We start from the raw sequence: 20,540 nt of genomic DNA, 5'->3' as shown, positions 1-20,540 counted from the left end.
GACGTCGCTTTAAAAGTTTCTTCACATGAAACTGATGGTTCCCCCGCGCATCAAGCAGCGCGGAATGGGGCCGAAATTTCGGCGGAAGCATTTGATGCTCTACGGCACGAGGTGCAACTTCTTCGTGAGGTCCTTGCTCGGTTTGGGAGCTCTTTTGAGGCGGTTCGGGACCGTCTTTCGACGCTGGAGCGTCAGCAGCCTCGTTTAGAGGGCCAGCTGGACATCCTGGTGAGGATGCAGCAATCTGCGGCACGACCGCCTGTCTCGGCGCAAGCGCCTTCAAGTTCACGTAGGAAGGGTCCAGATATGGCTTAAGCAAGCCAACGTAAAACACTGGGCGTGTACGCAGCTTGCTGGGAAGGTTTAGCGTATAAGCCAGGCCCTTCTTGGCCACGACCGTAAATAATCCAATAAAGCGCGGGCGTAATTTGGTCTTGAAGACCGCGGAAACCAAGTAGGTACGTAGGCTTTTAGAGCTTTATAACGCTCGGTCTCCGACCTTATAAGAATTGATACAGCTTCTGCCTTTGGCATCCGCTTGTTCTTTTTGTTTGTCTTGGCTATCAGCCATCGTATTTCTTACATGTCTTAAGACACTAAATCGCGTCGCAAGTAACTCGCTTACTTGTTTCCGAACGGTAACAGGGCTGATATCAGCAAGCCCATCGGCCAACTCTCCCCCACCAAGCCCTGAACCACGCAGTGGTATCGTTAACGGAACGCGCGGGTGGGTAAGACCGTTTATATAAAACGGAGTATAGCCGGTAAAGGCATGAACAGCGTTATTTAACGCAAATTCTACTACTGGGAGCATTGAGCTCCAGCTCTTTGGTGTCTGAGCACACACGCTGCGTAAAACGTCTTTAATGACGCGATTGACATGTTCGGTTTGACCATCGGTCTGCGGATGGTCCGCAGTGGACATATCCAATCTGGTGCCAAGCACTTGGAAAATTGATTTCCGGAATTTAACCGTGAAACGGGGATCCCGATCAGAGACAATTGCCACTGGTAAACCATATTGTCGCAACATGCGATTGATAAACAGCTAAGCTGTACCCTCTCCATGCGGCCGCTACGTGAACCGTTTTGCTCAAACGGTCAACAAAGACCACTGTACCGGAGTTACCGGCTGAATCTTTCGGTACCCCAAAACCAAAATTCATACTAATGGACTCCCAGCATCCTATGGGGACGGGAAGACTCGCCAGTGACGCAGCAGCATGTGCCGGGGGCTTAACCCGTTGGCAAGTTTCGCATGTGCGAACATATGTTTGACCCATTTATAGAGTTTGGGCCACCAATAACTCTGGCTTACAGAGCCGCTAGTCTTTTCTCTACCGAGAGGACAGTATTGTGTGCCTCACAGAGGATTCGGTACTTCAAATCCTCATCATGAGGAACAACGACACGCGGAGGGTCCGCTGTGTTTGTGCAATAAAGCAACAGGTCGTTATCGATAGAAAATCGATGTAACCTTGCACGCAAACGTGCCGGCAATTTAATACCTGAATTAGAATTCTTTAGAGCTCGTAGCAGAGATACAAATGTTCTGCCTTGGCGTAAGCCGAACGGATTAATCAGGAATAGGCGACAAGATAGTCGTTAAATGAGAGAGCTCATGATCCGGCCTGCGTGATAACGCATCGGCCAAAGCATTCTGCTTGCCGGGCTTATACTTCACCTCGAAGTTGTATTCCGCAAAAAAATATAGCCATCGGGCCATTCTCTGTGAGAGATGGCGCGACTTAGTCGCCGTGCGTAATGACTCGTGCTCTGTATATATCACAAACGGCTTGGAGCCGAGCAGATGAACTCTGAATTTGACTGGAGCATACTTCATAGCAGGTAACTCTTTGCCATGAACTGGGTAGTTCTTTTCCGCAGCTTTAAGCTGTCTAGACTCGAACGCAAAAACACCTGCACGCCAATCAAGATTTGTTTGTAACAGAGCACTGCCAATGGCAAAATCCGATGCGTCACAGACGACACTGAAAGGTTAATTTGGGTTTGGCAGTGCCAGAATCGGGGCATGGGTAGGAGTATCCTTAACTGTTCGAAAAGCATTATGTTCGGTGCTAGTCCAGCACCATTCTGTAAATAATTGGCGAGACCCAACCACTAACGCATATCCTTTTGGTTTTTAGAAACCGGCCAATCTACTATGGCTTTTACCTTAGCGGGTCCCGCTTTAAAACCTCGCTTTCCAATGAAGCATCCCAAAAAAGGAATTTTGTCTGCGCCAAAAATGCATTTAGATGCATTGGCATACAATTTGTTTGTGCGCATACACTCGAGCACTGCTCGCAAATGGTCTAAATAATTTTCATATCCGACCGACCCTGCTCCGCACGACTATGGACATCATCGAAATAAGTCTGTGCATAACCTCGATGAGGGCGGAACAGTTGCGTCACTAGACTATTAAATGTTGCGGGGGCGTTGAAAAGCCCTTGTGGCATAACCAACCACTCCCATAACATACCGATTGGGGTGCTAACCGCTGTTAGCGAGATATCGCTAGCTCGCATGAGCAATTCGTAGTAACCATCGACTTAGTCCAATGCACTGTTCATTGTACATCCCACCATATTGTTCCGAATAACATCCTTTCTAGGATTAAGGGTTTGTGCTGGTATAGTGACAGCATTAAGCTTTTTATAAGCATGTGCAATGCGCCATTTACAATTTGGCTATTTGACACAAAATTTCGGTGTGGAATGAGGAGATTTGCTCTTTCGTACCATTCCAGCCTCGTGCTTAGCACGGAAGAAATCGTCAATGACGTCACACTGCTCCCTTGGTAAAGGCCATTGACTTGTGACACAGTATTTGGCTCCCGGGACCAAGTCAATTTCATGACGACCACCTCTATCCGGAGGTAAAACAGATGATGGGTTAATACATAGCACATCTTGGAATTCCTAAATCAAGGAATAAAAGGGATCCATAGGATCTTTAAGGATCGATGACCCATTTCGCGCACTAAGTGCAGTTTTTGTGTCATCCAGAACAGCTTCGTCTAAAAGTGACGATGACTTTAACTAAATTGTTGGTCGAATGACTACCATCTCGAATAAGTTGCCAGCCTTTAACGCTCGGCCGCACTCATCAATAGATATTTTGTCTAGCTCTAAAGAGCATGTAACGAAGGGATTGCCGCAAGGCTAACTTCCCCCTCAGTGTTACCGATTACACCATTTACAAGGGTATGTGATTGCTCACTCGTATCACTTTGTGAGGGTATACACGCTTCGTGTCCATCCTGTCTTGGAGTGGAGACAATACGCCTCTTAGAGGCCGGGACATTTACGACCCCGGATTTTCCAGCCTGTATTGGTCTATACAAGACATGGTGTCTAATTTGACATCCGACAAGGAGTTAGGTAACTCAAGTTCCTTATCCAGCTAACATTTACGTGTCGCTTAACGTACATTAGAAGTATAAAACCCAAAATGCCCTGGCGAACCGCCTATAGTGTCACTATTGACACTCAGTATGGTGCCACCTTAGCTGACCACACTCAGTGGACTTTGACGTGCCACTCCACGGATCTCAGGGATATTGCACCCTTGAGGTCCTGGCGAACCGCCAACAGTGACGCTATTGACACTCAGTATGATGCCACCTCGGCCGACCATACTTGGTAGACATTGACGTGCCACTCCACGTATCTCAGGGATATCGCACCCTCGATGATTCGGCCTTAGGCCAACAATGCTTTCAGCATTCAGTAAATCGTTCTTACAACGAGTGTCACTCGACGGAGCACGTGCCGTTCCACTTATTTCTGCTGAGTAGGGCTCAGAATTATTTTCTTAACATTAGTTAACTAACTCAGACATGCCAATGTCTAAAACACTGAAAGACTCATTCAATGATCCACGCCAATGACGCATTTGTTGCCTAGCAAAGGTGGGTTCATGACTCTTTAAAACTTTGCTAGGAACATTGCGTGTGGCGCCTAATGTCTTAGACCTTCAATCGATCCATGACTCATGGTGATCTAACCAGGCCATACCAAGGATGAGATCATATCTCGAATCCAAATCTAGGACGAGACAGCGTTCCATACTGTCAAAGTCCAGAAACTTTATACCTAAGTTCAATGGAACTTTGGGAACAGTGACACGAGTCCCAGTCGCTAAGCGAACAGTGATTGTATCACCTTCATGCGCTCTAAGCGCCTCAACGTATTGTTGACTTCCTTCAAGGGAAGGCGTCGAACATAATTGCAAGATGCTCCTGAGACAATTAAAATTGACCACGGCTTATCTAAGCCCTTTACAGTCGCTTGTGCGACTAGCAAGCCAGGCTTGTACTCTAGCCCCGTGCCATTTAGCACCGAGCTAATTGGGGCTAGGTTCTGTATATTCTTACCTCCTATAGGCTCAAAAGAGCCTAGGTATTCCCCAGTAGGGCGCCACTACACCTACTGGGTATCGACGTCCGTACCATATCTCTGGTATAGGTCGGTAATGGAGCTCTTTCAAGCTTTACGCAAATTTTGTAGGGGGCAGGCCGGACGTAAATGTTTCGTGCTTTCGCACATATAACACCTACGGATGGTCTTATGCTGTTCCACAGCTTGAAGAGCCTTTTCTCCTTCCTCAACAAGGCTTAAATCCATAGGTTTCGCTCTATTAGACGGAACCAGGTGCTCGAAGAGCTTGTTCGGTAAGCAGGCGTGCTAACGCGAGCAGACTTTAAGTCGAACTCGGCGCGTAGCGCTATGGCAACTGCCTCTTCGAAAGTAGCAGTATGAGATTGGAATTATTCCGTCCGGGCAACGCCATCATTGAGACCCCCCATAAAGATTCTTACTACAATTGCTTCTTGCTTCGGTCTTGATGCATAGATGCAATGAGAGTTCTCAACTCCTGGAGAAAGTCCCCTAGGGTTCTTTTACCTTGTCGAGCCGCTAGGAGCCGTGCTCGCATGCGAAAAGCCTGATCAGACGGGCCAAACGTGCTGGTTATTTGCTGTTTCAGTGAATCCCATGAGGAGAAAAATGTCGTTTATTGACGTGCTGCACGATAGTGCCCACTCCATGGATCTACCTCCAAGTTTGGAAATGGTCATAACCACCGTTGCCGTTCTGTTAAGAACAAGGCGGAATCAATGGACATTTATATCTGCTTAATCCAAAAAGGGAGATTTTCTCCCTCTTTTCTCTCAAATGTCTTAAGAATTATAGTTAGAGGGCGAGCCCCTCGGCTCTGAGTCAGGTACAGAGATGTACCGAGTTGGCATAGATGCCGCTAAGTGGTCCTGTACCTGACCGATCAGGGGAGGCTTCGTATCGCATGAAGGCTACAAGCCTTGCATGTAGGACCTCTGGTCCCTGGGAGATAATATATTCCACGTGCTCAAGACCAAATAAGGTTTTGAGCTTGTCATAAGCGGCGCGTTGCGCTTTCGACAAATCTGGAACCTCTTCCATTTTCGTGAGGGTTCAGTCTTGTAAAGGCTCAGGCGTAGATTGACTACGAGTGCTACCAGGTGTAGCGGAGCTACCATGCTCCAAAAGTCAGAGGAAGACTCAGAGAGTCACTTAGTTCTATTGAGCTAATGGACTTAACAACTCAGGGAGTCGTACAGCTATTAAAGCTTAAGGAATCCTAGTTTAAGGGATTCAGGGGTTCGTGGAACGAAGTGGCAACTAGTGCTCAAGAGGATATACCTTAGAAAGGCTTCTATCCCTTACAGATCAATGCGCAAGCCTTAGAAAGACACTTAACGCTTTTAGATCAAAAGGGGAACTGCACTTTATTTAATAATTTAAATTTAAAACCTTACCTTAGCTAATTGAAATAGACTTTGGCCGCCAGATTTTTATCTGGCGGCGACACATTTGTTACCCATAATAAATGGGATTTAAGTAACTAACTTTTTAAAAATCAGATAAAAGGGTATTTCACCCATAAACTCAATGTACCACAACAACGGTTCTCCAACCGATATGCCCCATTACAAGTTCCGTCTTCAGTTACGCAATCCTTTCCCTTTCTCCCTCTCAATGCGGCGGTCTATTGGTTGATGCATTGATTAATTTTCCTGCCAAAACCACTAAATCCTCTCATTTAATATTATCTATCTTTTGATCAGACAAGGCCGGTCGCGACCATATCAAAACAGAGGGGTTTAATGGAACAATACTTCGACAAATTATTGAGTTGGTGTTGGCCACTTAAGAAAGTGCCAACCTAATGTCCTTCTCGTTCGGCACCACCACAGCTGCACCAGCGGCGCCCTCTTCTAGTACGCCGCTTAACCGCCTTGTACATGCGAACACTCAGATCTGACAATGTTGCTATCAGATTTTAGCTTTGGCGCCACACCCGCAATCCCAGTTTCCTCGTCAGGCTTGAGCTTTGGTGCGACGGCTTCAGCTTCGGCTCCTCCTGCCGGAAATAGCTTTGGTGGAGGTTTTTCTGTCCCTTCCACCTCTAGTGGATTTAATTTTGGTCCAAGACCTTCCGCTACGCCTTCTCCTAGCTTAAGTTTTAATGCGTCGGCCGTTTCATCGTCTACTGTTCCTAGTTACTTTGGCGGAACAGGACCTAGTACTTTTGGCAACGGAAGTTTTACGACATCAGCTATACCACAGACAGCCACTTGGGGAGGAATTGGAAGTTTTGGCTCTGGTAGCGCTGCAGCCCAACCAGTAGCAACAGTGCAATCAGTGTATGTATCGGACACTTCAGCAGGTATAAAGAGAATGACAATGTACTGATCAAGTGATGCATTTGTGCGTAGTGGTCCTCCAATTACTCTTGAAACAGCATTTGAGGCATTACCTGAAAATGTGATGCGCAATATAGCACAATTTTACGCCTTTTTGAAAGAGCAGGACCAGATCGACACCTTTTTAAAGACAGTGTCCCCTGGTCAATTGGAAGTACTGCACGACAGTATGGCCCGTTTGGAGCAGGAAGTTTTAGCAAGACAGAATCGACAAGACCGTCAGACTTTTTCGGTTCAGCACTTGCGCCAGGACGTTCGTCACTTGCTCCATCAAGTCGATGCGGCCACCCTTACTCGCCGTAGCTTGGACAGCAGTAGCAAAAGCGGCCCGCTTAATATGTATAACGTCACGCATCGTGTTGAAATGCCGTCGCCTTACTACTGGGATCTAGTTGACCATTACGAGCAAAAAATGGCGGTAATCAAGACCCAGATTCAAGATGTCGAGGCACTTTTACAACCGCTCCTTGATGGACGAGACGAGTCTGCAAAGGCTCGTGAAGCACCAGCGACTCGACAGCTTCAGCAGATTTTGCTTGTACAGAATGCTGCTCTTATGCAGGCAGCTGCTCGCGTGGCTGAAGTGCACGAAAAGGCCGAGGAAATGCGTCGGTTGTGTTTGGCGAAGATGCGAGAAGACTTTGCTCGACAAGGCGACAAGCACCCAGCCGCATTTCAAAATCCTTTTATCAAACGCAAGATGAATAGTGAGACGGAAAGGCGTCAGGCCATTGACAAGATGCGCTTCCGTACCAGCGTAGCTCCTACCATCGTGACCCCACAACCAGCAGCTCCTGCTGCTACACCACTAGGATTTGGTTTTGGAAATGCTACGTCGAATTCTCCAACCTCTAGAGGTGGATACAATTTCGGTGTATCTGCCCCTGCCAAGGCAGTATCCTTTAATCTCACCAGTACCGCAGCTACTTCCGCTACACCATTCGCAACCACTACGAGCGTAACTGCAACTCCAATTTCAACAAACTCGGCCGTAGGGTTCTTGGCGCCTACAGTCGCTACAAGTGGATTCGGCAACAACACCTCGTCCTTTACCACGCCTGATGCTGTGGCTACTGTTGGGACCAAACGTGGTGGTCGTGCGCAAAAGATGCGAAGGTAATAACACAGACACACAAGAAGTAGGAATTTGAGCTACTTTTGCTAAATGAAAAGAATTTGGAAAACTGTAAAAAAAATGCATTGTCTTTGATATCGCTGCGACGAAAAAAGTGTAGCAGAAACAGCAAATGAACTTAATATGAATGCGCGTGTGTGTACCTTATGAAACTACGTAGAACACGGAATGAACTTAACACTGTCCATGGTCTTATTCATCGCGGCCAGCGCTTTCAGTACATCCATGTTCGCAACGCGCCACGTATCACCTACCAGACCCTGTTCCGTCGAGTTTGAATTGTCGGGGGCCGGGTATGGCCACGCCGTGTCAGGATTGAGCGTCCACCAGAAACCCCCTGCAAGATACGGTGCTGTTGACCCTGCCATTTGACCGATAACATTCTCAATTATTCGTGAACTTGTCTGCATGTCCGTCGCATCAAGGTCACCCACAAGACCACCAAACGAAGACAATACTACAGCCATGCCCGTATCAAAAGCTGCTCCAAATGAATAGTTCATGTGCAATTTGATGTTTGCCAGCAGATCAGCATCCGCCAACTCGACATAATTCTTCAAAAGGTTGCCACTCGTCTCCCCGTCACCGAAAAAGAAAAGTCGTGGCGAGTACGAGCTCGAGAAAAATTTGGGTGCGTACACCACCTTGTTGTCCGTTTCCAATGTGATAGGGTTCGTGCTGACACCCGACAGATCTGATCCGGGCAAAAATGTGTTCTTAAGCGAACGTTCACCATACAAGTCCTTGTGGCTTTCACCCTGCACTCCTTGGACAAAAGCCAGCCACTTGGGGCACTCGGTAAGCATGTGGTTGCCAAGTTCCGTAGCTGCTACCGACCAGTCCGTATCTGATCCGTCTCCCCACGTTGCGTCCTTGTTTAAACCATCCTTCAGATCAATGCCAATGATATTAAAGTGTGTCGAGTCGCACATGGCTTCGGCAAGGTTTGTAATAGCCGTCTTAATATCTTTTAATTGAATAGACGTGCCGTACCATAGACCGGATCGATCGTCTTCCAACGCCGACAAAACGTGGAAATCCAATACAACCCCAATGTTAAATTGACCAAGACCTTGCACCAGTAGACTCAGCAGCGTATTATACCGCGAGGCCGTAGCCAGCGCACGGTTGGAGTTGGAATTCACGAGATTGGAATCAATGTCTGTGTTTCGCATCACAGCGTCAATAGACAGAGGAAAACGTACAACATTAAACTTGTTGTAATGAAAAAAGTAGGCATAACGATAGAGAGAGTCGCCGTCGACCATGTTGTCCCACAGACCCTTCGGCACGCCCTTTGGGTCTTCCATGCCCTTCCAGTTAACGCCCTTGATGTCGATCTGCGTGGACGTTCCATCGGAAAGCTGCGCGTAGATGCGCCCATTCTTGCTAATGTAATTGGGCTGCTCACATTTTCTGTCTGTGTACATCTTGGGGTTGGTAGTAGCCAGATCGGAAGTCGGATCTGTAGGGCTACCGTCGATGATCTGAGTGCCGTCACTGAATCTGGACTCTTCCGAAGCCTCACTGCTAGCCACAGTCTCATTCACACCGTCCTTCACCTTGATGCCATAGTATGTCAGGCCTGCAATCGACACGATGGCAAGAAGAAACAAAGCCAGAGCTCCCGGCCACGTCTGAGGTAGCATAGAAATTCAGCGACTTTCACTAATAAAGCACATCCTATTCGACAGCTATAACGTACCGAACGGCGGCCACGATAGCGGGCCTTTTTGCCAGCAAAAGTCGTATCCACGTCGGCGGCAGCGATAATTCGTTCGACTTCAGAGCTGCGGCCTGCCGAAAACGAGCCTCGGCCAACGCCACTGGGACGTCCCGACATGCTCATGACTTATAATTCTGTTTAGGCACTGCTAGCAGACGGCAATTTTGTGCGCGTCTGAATCTCTAGTGAGCGAAGTGTACGATATAAAACTGTCGTGAGGACAGTCTTCTTAAGGTCGGCGGTTCAGCGCGGGTGGCCTCTGGAAAGAAACGGAAGAGAAAAGATGACTTGAGTACTGTAATCACCTTGCAAAGAGTTTTATTAACTCTATGGGTTTGTCTGAAACGAACACAATTGCTCAGAAATTTCGAGCTTTAACACATGACACTACAAGCAAATAGCACAGTTAGCGGTGGAGTAAGAATATTTGAAAGTCGTTGCGTATTACTTCTTCTTATTTTAATTGCCAAAGTACTTGCCGTTTACCATTAATTGCGTCGATTCCTGAGTCTTATTAAATTAATTGTCACAATTAACTGGAGATAGCGTTAAGCATTGCGAGTCGCCTATGTTAGGACTTTGTCAGAAGGTAGAAATTTACTCATCGATTGTTCTGTTTGCCAAATAGGAACTCTGTTAAAGATAATAAATATACTATATTTTAGCAACTGCTACAGCCCAATATCACCGCATGCCCAGTGAGTAACGGGGCACTGCCGACTTGTGCTGCTTCAGTACAAGTCCACTTCGCTCTGCTTCAGTGCGAGTGGTGCCTCACGTCACTTCACGTTTTGCTCTGCGCTCCAGTCAGCGCTGGACGCCCGCAAAGAGAGAGACAGATAAGACTTTGTTACATGTTTTGAATTAGTCTATAATTAAGTTAGTAATAAATAGATAGAAATAGAAGAACTTCATTATGTACAGTTTACGTTATGGCAAGTGTTTTTAAAAGTCTTCCTCTGCACGTACTAGTAGTAGATATAATGGCCTATCTCTACCAATGGATAAGCTTCCGAATATTAATATGTAAAGTAATATTCCTCAAACATTATCTACCTTTTAGATAATATATTAATTAACAACCTTTAAGTGTTACTTCCACGTAACGACACACCCCGTTACATCACCCCTCCCTTAAACGACAATCACTCTGTAGGCAACTCGCATGGAACTGTTTCAGGGATTACATCCCTGAATTCAATCAAATCCATGTATAAAGGATTTGGTCTTAGTGAAAGTGACTCACACGAAATTGAGTAGTATCTCTCTTAATTGGAGTCTTCACATCGAGGACACTTTCGTCTATCGATGAGCTGCTGAGAAACCGTTCGTTCTCTGCAAAAATTACCGCTAATTGCGTATTCGTCCTCTCTGAAGAGTACGCAGATCTGCTTGATTCTACCACTATGCAGATCTCACAAGAACCGCTTGGGATCTACAGTTGATAATTGAGTTATCTCCGAAGTCAACTTCAGAGATAACTCAATTATCAACTGTAGATCCCAAGCGGTTCTTGTGATTAATTAAGACATTCAATGGCTCGGTTTCTTCCTGGCATCCCATTCCACAGGCTGCCGAGGGATCAATCCCTCGGGATGCTGAAGTCAAATCACTTCAGCATTAACTATTTGAGGAGATTTCTCTTCAAGTACGTGGGGACTTATTTTCTCAACGTCTTCCGACTGTGATTGCGCTATCACAGTCGAGTCCTCTACGGTCGACTCTCTGCTCGACCTAGGATCATCGTGTTGTCCCTTTTCAACAACCGGTATCTTCCTTGTTTGTCGCCCTCTAGGCGTACACTCATGTCTCCATCCACTCGGCTTATTCGACGGGTGGACCTTCGGCGCTGCCTGTGCATTCGCACAGCCGCCGGCAGCTGACTCTATCGGGTGATTAGTAATCACACTGACCTTGTGCAGTCGTACTAACGACCGTACCACAAGCGAGGCCATTGCACTCACTCGTAGTACATCCACACGCTTGTGAACGCTCCAATACGTTCATCAAATGGCCATCTGATGAACAAGTGGCAGGCATTTGTACGAATCGATGCTGCAAGCTGATTCTTGACTTATACTTTCTGAAACAAGTGTAATCAAGGATGACATCAAATTGGTCATCCAAATCCAGTACGATGAAATCATCATCATACTGAAAATCTCTTAACGTGTCGTGAAATATCACTACGCGTTTCATCACTGTTATCGATGCGCATGTCACTAGACCCATCGTCATCCTCGTTAGAGGGATGTCGCGCTCAACATATTTGAGCGGACGACCCTCTAGCGACTGGCGACAAATGAAGTTGTTCGACACTCGACAGTCCACTAGGGCGTTAAGTGACAAATCATTTGTCACTTTTAATTTCAAGGTGCTGAGGGATACCTCATCATCAGGTGCACAGGCACATAATGATTGTGTGCGGAGCAACTTTAGTCAAGAGATTTGCAAATTCTCTTGAGGTTGCTAGATCAGTAGGGCGTTGCGCCCCTACTGACCCCAACCGTTTTTTGGCGGCCGCCTCGCTGTTGTGATTTCGCGACAACGTCGGAACAGACCGTTGCCCTTTTAGCATTCGGTCCATAATTACGTTCAGTACCTCTCCGTACTGGGCGTGAAGCACTACACTCATGAGCGTAGTGTACTAACGTTTGACAGCGATTGCATTTCTGCAACCGCTTACTGTTCGAAAAGCGAGATTTCTCACTTTCGACATAAGAGAAGTCCATCGGTTTTGGACCTCCAAGCTCGTGTCTTCTTGGAGGACGATATGATGACGAACTAGCTTGAGCCTGTCTCAAGCTAAAGTCCTCCTTATCCGTAACGGATATTGCTTGTTCAAGCGTATCCAGTTCCAGGCGGAACAGGTGGGTCTTTACGGGACCATCCGTAAGACCTGCATGAACACCGTAATCAACGTGTGTTCATGAATTAAGTTGTTAGTGGTACAACTCGCTAAGATACGTATGTGCCAAGCACAAGCGTGAGCATCGCGCTTGCCTTGCTTGAGTATCAGAAGCTCTGAACACAGCCCTAGGCGGCTCAAACGTCTCTTTTATCCGGGTTTTAAAAGCCTCTAGCGACTCAAAGACAGATGGTCGCGCAACTTTTGGCCTAAGTGCCCAAGGTTTGGCACGACCTGCCAAAATTGACTGAGCAAATGCGACTTGCATTTGCTCTTCGACGATGCGACGAGCCCTTATGGCATCGTCCAACTCGACAAACAATCTCAAGAGGGAGTCTTTTCGACTCCCCTATACTTAGAGATGTCAATCTTTAAGGTTTCCGGACGACGCGTGTGCGTCATCCCAGGTTCAGGGATCTGTACCTGCTGTAACCTCAACAGTTCTGCCTGTTAAGAGACTTGCTATTAAGCAAGGCTACCTTCTCCTTCGCCTCGTCAAGTTCATGTTGGATGAACTTGGCGATGGCTGAATGGAGGGCATCTCTGTCCAAATCGGACAGCATGGCCAAGATGGCATCGTTCTCTACGGTCGAACTCATTCGTTCGACCGCACTCCTTTCTATGTCACTTAGAAAAAAGTGCTATCACGCAAAACGTGATGCGTACTTCCATTATCATCTAACATGGACATGTTAGATGATGGAACTGTGGTATTTGGAAGGACTAAAAAGTGCTACCAGGTGTAACGGGTACTACGACTTGTACTGCTTCAGTACAAGTCCACTTCGCACTGCCTCAGTGCGAGTGGTGCCTCACGTCACTTCACGTACACTAGTACGTGCAGAGGAAGTCTTCTCTTTAAAACACTTGCTTTAAATTGGGTTAATTAAAAACTGTATTAGTATAATTAAGTTCTTCTTGTCTATCTGCTTAAAACAAACTTTATCATAAAATAATACAAATATGTACTAATAATCTTTTCTGTCTTTCTCTTTGCGCGCGTCCAGCGCTGACTGGACCGCGGAGCAAGTAAATATAATGGTCTATATCTATTAACGGATAAGACTTTAAAATATTGCTACATAATGTAGTATTCTCCAAGCATTATCTACCTTCTGGATAATATATTAATTAACAAACTTTAAGTGTAATTTTCATGTAACGATACACCCCATTACAATCATAATTGGGGAAAAGTAAAACAATATTCATATATTTAGTTTCTTACGTAACGATCTTCTATCTACTACTGAACTTAATATATTAATCACTCACTAAGTATGGCGCCTCCATGCGCACCGCACAACTGTAATGGGGCACACATCGGTTGGAGATCCGTTGTTAAGGTATCTTTTATCTAATTTTAAAATAGTTATTTACTTAAATCCCATTAATTATGGGTAACAAATGTGTTCGCCGCCAGAATTAAATCTGGCGGCCAAAGTCGATTTATATTAGCTAAGATAAGATTTTAAATTTAAATAATTAAATAAAGTGTAGTTCCCCTTTTGATCTTAAAGCGTTAAGTGTCTTTCTAAGGCTTGCGCATTGATCTGTAAGAGATAGAAGCCTTTCTCAGGTATATCCTCTTGGGCACTAGTTGCCACTTCGTTCCACGGACCCCTGAATCCCATTGAACTAGGATTCCTTAAACTTTAAGAGCTTGTACGACTCCCTGAGTTGTTAGTCCATTAGTTCAACAAAACTAAGTGACACTCTGAGTCTGAAAGTCTTCCTCTGACTTTAGGAGCGAGGTAGCTCCGCTACACCTGGTAGCACTCGTAGTCGATCTACGCCTTAGCCTTTACAAGACTAAACCCTCACGAAAATGAAAGAGGTTCCAGATTTGTCGAAAGCGCAACGCGCCGCTTTTGACAAGCTCAAAACCTTATTTGGTCTTGAGCACGGGAATTTATTATCTCCCAGGACCAGAGGTCCTACATGCAAGGCTTGTAGCCTTCATGCGGTGCGAAACCTCCCTGATCGGTCAGGTACAGGACCAATTAGCGGTATCTATGCCAACTCGGTACATCTCTGTACCTGACTCAGAGCCGAGGGCACGCTTTCTAACTGTAATTGTTAAGATATGTGAGGGAAAAGAGGGAGAAAATTTCCCTTTTTGGATTAAGCAGATAGAAATGTCCATTGATTCCGCCTTGTTCTTAACAGAACGGCAAAAGGTGGCTATGGCCACTTCCAAACTTGGAGGTAGAGCAATGGAGTGGGCACTTTCGTGCAGCACGTCCATAAACGACGCTTTTACCATATGGGATTCGCTGAAACAGCAAATAACGAGCACGTTTGGCCCGCCTGATCAGGCTTTTCGCATGTGAGCACGGCTCCTAGCGACTCGACATGTTAAAAGAACCCTAAGGGACTTTGTCCAGGAGTTGAGAACTCTTATTGCATCTATGCATCAAGACCCGAAGCAAGAAGCAATTGTAGTAACAATCTTTATGGGGGGCTCAGGATGGCTTGCCCGGACGGAATTATTCCAATCTCATCCTGCTACTTTCGACGAGGCAGCTGCCATAGCGCTACGCGCCGAGTTCGACATAAAGTCTGCTCGCGTTAGCACGCCTGCGTACCGAACAAGCTCTTCGAGCACATGATTCCATCTAATAGAGCGGAACCGATGGATTTAAGCCTCGTTGAGGAAGGAGAAGAAGCTCCTTCAGCTGTGGAACAGCATAAGACCATCCGTAGGTGTTATATGTGCGGAAGCACGAACCATTTACGTCCGGCCTGCCCCCTACAAAAATTGCGTAAAGGTCGAAAGAGCTCCATTTCCGACCTATGCCAGATATATGGCACGGTGCGAGAAAACGTCGATACTCAGTAGGTGTAGTGGCGCCCTACTGGGGAATACCTAGGCTCTGTTGAGCCTATAGGTGGTAAGAATATACAGAACCTAGCCCCAATTAGCTCGGTGCTTAATGGCACGGGGCTAGAGTACAAGCCTGGCTTGCTAGTCGCACAAGCGACTGTAAAGGGCTTTGATAAGCCGTGGTCAATTTCAATTGACTCAGGAGCATCTTGCAATTATGTTCGACGCCCTTTCCTTGAAGGAATTCAACAAAACGTTGAGGCGCTTAGAGCGCATGAAGGTGATACAATCACTGTTCGCTTAGCGACTGGGACTCGTGTCACTGTTCTCAAAGTTCCATTAAACTTAGGTATAAAGTTTCTGGACTTTGACAGTATGGAACGCTGTCTCGTCATAGATTTGGATTCGAGATATGATCTCATTCTTGGTATGGCCTGGTTAGAACACTATAAGTCATGGATCGATTGGAGGTCTAAGACATTAGGCGCCACACGTAATGTTCCTAGCAAAGTTTTGAAGAGTCATCAACCCCCCCCCCACCTTTGCTAGACAACAAAAGCGCTACTAGCGTGGATCATTGAATTAGTCTGTCAGTGTTTTAGACATTGGCATGTCTGAGTTAATCAACGCTAATGCTAAAAAAATAATTTGAGCCCTACTCAGCAGATATAAATGGAACGGCACGTACTCCGTCGAGTGACACTCGTTGTAATAACGATTCACTGAATGCTGAAAGCATTGTTGGCCTAAGGCCGAATCATCGAGAGTGCGATATCCCTGAGATACGTGGAGTGGCACGTCTATGTCCACCGAGTATGGTCGTCCAAGGTGGCACCATACTGAGTGTCAATAGTGACGCTATAGGCAGTTCGCCAGGGCATTTTGGGTCAAATACTTCCAATGCACGTTAAGGACATGAAATTGTTAGCTGGATAAGTAACTTGAGTTACCTAACTCCTTGTCGGATGTCAAATTAGACACCATATCTTGTATAGAACCAATACAGGCTGGAAAATCCGGGGTCGTAAATGTCCCGGCCTCAAAGAGGCATATTGTCTTCACTTTAAGACAGGATGGACACGAAGCGTCTATACCCTCACAAAGGGACACGAGTGAGCAATCACATACGCTTGTAAATGGTGTAACCGGTAACACTGAGGGGGAAGTTAGCCTTGCGGCAATCCCTTCATTACATGCTCTTTTAGAGCTAGACGAAATGCCTATTAATGAGTGCGGTCGAGCCTTAAAAGCTGGTGACTTATTCGAAATGGTGGTCATTCGACCAACAATTTATTTAAAGTCATCGTCACTTCTAGACGAAGCTGTTCTGGATGACACAAAAACTGCACTTAGTGCGCGAAATGGGTCATCGATCCTTAACGATCCTATGGATCCCTTTTATTCCTTGATTAAGGAATTCTGAGATGTGGTATGTAATAATCCACCATCTGTTTATCTCCGGATAGAGGTGTTCGTCATGAACTTGACTTGGTTCCGGGATCCAAATACTGTGTCACAACACAATGGCCTTTACCGAGGGAGCAGTGTGACGTCATTGACGATTTCTTCCATGCTAAGCACGAGGCTGGAATGGTACGAAAGAGCAAATTTCCTCACTCCACAACGAAATTTTGTGTCAAATAGCCAAATTGTAAATGGCGCATTGCACATGCTTATAAAAAGCTTAATGCTGTCACTATACCAGCACAAACCCTTATTCCTAGAAAGGATGTTATTCAGAACAATATGGTGGGATGTACAATGAACAGTGCATTGGATTAAGTCGATGGTTACTACGAATTGCTCATGCGAGCTAGCGATATCTCGCTTACAGCGGTTAGCACCCCAATCGGTATGTTATGGGAGTGGTTGGTTATGCCACAAGGGCTTTCCAACGCCCCCGCAACATTTAATAGTCTAGTGACGAAACTGTTCCGGCCTCATCGAGGTTATGCACAGACTTATATCGATGACATTCTTGTCCATAGTCGTGCGGAGCAGGGTCGGCCGGATATGAAGAACCATTTAGATCATTTGCGAGCAGTGCTCGAGCGTATGTGCACAAAGAAATTAAATGTCAATGCATCTAAATGCATTTTTGGCGCAGATGAAATTCCTTTTCTGGGATGCTTCATTAAAAAGCGAGGTTTTGGAGCGGATCCCGCTAAGGTAAAAGCCATAGTAGATTGGCCGGTTTCTAAAAACCAAAAGGATTTGCGCAAGTGTTTGGGTCTCGCCAAATATTTACACAAATATAGCGAAACTTACGCTGATATGGCTAGGCCATTATATTATCTCCTTAAAAAGGAAACAGAATGGTGCTGGACTACCAATAAACAATGTTTTTCGAGCAGTTAAGGATAGTCTTACCCATGCCCCGATTATGGCACTGCCAAACCCAAATTGGCCTTTCAGTGTCGTCTGTGACGCATCGGATTTTGCCATTGGCAGTGCTCTGTTACAACAGATGTTGATGGGCATGAACGTGTTATTGAGTTCGAGTCTAGACAGCTTAAAGCCGCGGAAAGAACTACCCAGTTCATGACAAAGAGTTACTTGCAGTAACTCTTTGTAGTATGAAGTATGCTCTCGTCAAGTTCTGAGTTCATCTGCTCGGCTCTAAGGCGTATGTGATATATACAGATCACGCGTCATTACGCACGGCGACTAAGTCGCCCCATCTCTCACAGAGAATGGCCCGATGGCTATCCTTTTTCGCGGAATACAACTTCGAGGTGAAGTATAAGCCCGGCAAGCAGAATGCTTTGGCCGATGCGTTACCACGCAGGCCGGATCATGAGCTCTCTCATTTTACGACTATCTTGTCGCCTATTCCTGATTAATCCGTTCGGCTTACGCCAAGGATGAACAGTGTGTATCTCTACTATGAGCTCTAAAGAATTCTAATTCATGTATTAAATTGCCGGCACGTTTGCGTGCAAGGTTACATCGATTTCCTATCGATAACGACCTGTTGCTTTATTGCACAAACACAGCGGATTCTCCGCGTGTCGTTGTTCCTCATGATAATGATTTAAGTACCGAATCCTCGGTGAGGCACACGATACTGTCCTCGCGGTAGAGAAAAGAATAGCGGCTCTGTAAGCCAGAGTTATTGTGGCCCAAACTTTATAAAGGGGTCAGCACATATATTCGCACATGCAAAACTTCCCAACGGGTGAAACCCTCGGCGCATGCTGCTGCGTCATTGACAAGCCTTCCCGTCCCCATAAGTTGCTGGAAGTCCATTAGTATGGATTTTGATTTCGGCCTACCGAAAGATTCAGCCGGTAACTCCGGAATAGTGGTATTTGTTGACCATTTGAGAAAAATAGCTCACTTAGCGGCCGTGCCGGATTCCATTGATGGAGAAGGTACAGCTAAGCTGTTTATCGATCGAATGTTTCGACAACATGGTTTGCCAGTGGCAACAGGCTCTGATGGGCCCCTTCTCACGGGTAAATTCTGAAAACCAATTTTCCGAGTGCTTGGCACCAGATTGGATATGTCCACTGCGGACCATCCGCAGACCGATGGTCAAACGAACGTGTCAATCGCGTCATTGAAGACGTTTTACGCAGCGTGTGTGCTCAGACACCAAAGAGCTGGAGCTCAATGCTCCCAGTAGTAGAATTTGCGTTAAATAACGCTGTTCATGCCTTTACCGGCTATACTCCGTTTTATATAAACGGTCTTACCCACCCGCGCGTTCCGTTAACGATACCACTGCGTGGTCCAGGGCTTGGTGGGGGAGAATTAGCCGATAGGCTTGCTGATATCAGCCCTGTTACCGTTCGGAAACAAGTAAGCGAGTTTCTCGCGACGCGATTTAGTATGTAAGGGATACGATGGCTGATAGCCAAGAAAAACAAAACGAACAAGCAGATGCCAAAGGCAGAAGCTGTATTAATTCTTATATGGTTGGAGACCATGTTTTATTAGACGCTAAGAAATTACCTACTAACTAGGTTTCCGCGGTCTTCAAGACCAAATTGCGCCCGCTCTTTATTGGACCATTTACGGTCGGGCTCAAGAAAGGCCTAGCTTGCACGCTAAACATTCCTAGCAAGCTGCGGACAGACTCACTGTTCTACATTGACTTGCTTAAGCCATATCGGGACCCTCCCACGTGGACTTGAAGGCGCTTGCACCGAGACAGGCGGTCGTGCCGCAGATTGATGCATCATCATCAGGATATCCAGCTAACGCTTTAAACGAGGCTGCTGACGCTCTAGCGTTGAAAGACGGTCCCGAACCGCCTCAAAAGAGCTCTTAACCCGAGCAAGGACCTCACGAAGAAGTTGCGCCTCGTGCCGTAGAGCATCAAATGCTTCCGCCGAGATTTTGGCCCCCTCCCACGCTGCTAGATGTGCGGGAGGGTCAACACCACTATCTGGTGAAGTGGCTATGGCACCCCTCTTCTGAAAATTCTTGGGAGTTCGAGGTACCTCTTCGGCAAGATAGCCCGTACGCCGTTGACGTTTTTAAGCGCCTAGCTCAGTTCAACTCGCGACAAACGACGCTTCCCACCACTAAACGTGGGATAGTTGAATCGATAGCCTTAGTGCGGCTTCGATCCATGGTGTACGGTCAATCGAAACACTGAAAAATCGGCCAGGCGTTTCTTCGTTTTGTAGCATAAATGCCAAAGATAACTGGCCTTTGGCCTTAAGCTTAGCGTAATTGAATGACGCTTCCATTCCAAGCGAAGATCACCTCTATCCGCAGACTCTCTGATATTCCAGAAATTACGAAGTCGGTGGGCCCGGTGGACCGAGTTCTCAAATGAGACTTCGTTCTTACTCCTTCTTTCTTTAAAAACAAAACGATCGGAATTTCCCTCATTGAGGTCACCGAAGCCTTACGGGCTTGATCACGTAAACACGTCAGATACTGGCTTCGCGTCATTACCTTCGGCGTAAGGTACTGCTCATAAAGAGCGTCGCGGGCAGCGAGCTCCTCCGGCGTCCTCGCCGGGTCACTGAAGATCCGGGTGCCCAAGCTGTGACCCGCTGTCTCTTTGAAACGCTCGTCTGCACTAAGCAGAGTGAATCTATATTCACTATGAGCTTAAGCTTTCGCTATCTCTGCAGCTCGACGACGAGCTCTCTCCTCTATGAGAATTATCTGCTCTTGGTCTTCATCGAGCGGATTCGTACTGATGTTGGGCTCAGGGTTTCGTGTCCTGCTCAATGC

At 46.4% G+C, this 20,540-nt stretch overlaps 1 protein-coding gene across 1 annotated transcript; it reads left to right on the top strand.

The window, feature by feature from the left end:
* Positions 1-6,286: 6,286 nt before the first annotated feature.
* CCR75_008113 (uncharacterized protein) lies at positions 6,287-7,948 on the top strand. Its single transcript, XM_067966167.1, has 2 exons — positions 6,287-6,688; positions 6,761-7,948. The coding sequence occupies exons 1-2, from the start codon at positions 6,309-6,311 to the stop codon at positions 7,866-7,868; spliced, it is 1,488 nt and encodes a 495-aa protein (XP_067818715.1). The 5' UTR covers positions 6,287-6,308; the 3' UTR covers positions 7,869-7,948.
* Positions 7,949-20,540: the final 12,592 nt, after the last annotated feature.

This window comes from Bremia lactucae, linkage group LG13 (assembly GCF_004359215.1).
Source record: "Bremia lactucae strain SF5 linkage group LG13, whole genome shotgun sequence".
Lineage (NCBI taxonomy): Eukaryota > Oomycota > Peronosporomycetes > Peronosporales > Peronosporaceae > Bremia > Bremia lactucae.
The sequence above is the reverse complement of the archived record's forward strand: the minus strand, read 5'-3'. Positions and strand labels throughout refer to the sequence as shown.

Bases quoted from the DNA above. Each gene is read 5' to 3' on its own strand.
- CCR75_008113 (XM_067966167.1), top strand. From the start codon at position 6,309: ATGTTGCTATCAGATTTTAGCTTTGGCGCCACACCCGCAATCCCAGTT. The intron at 6,689-6,760 runs GTATGTATCGGA...ATTTGTGCGTAG, and splicing joins GTAGCAACAGTGCAATCAGT to TGGTCCTCCAATTACTCTTG.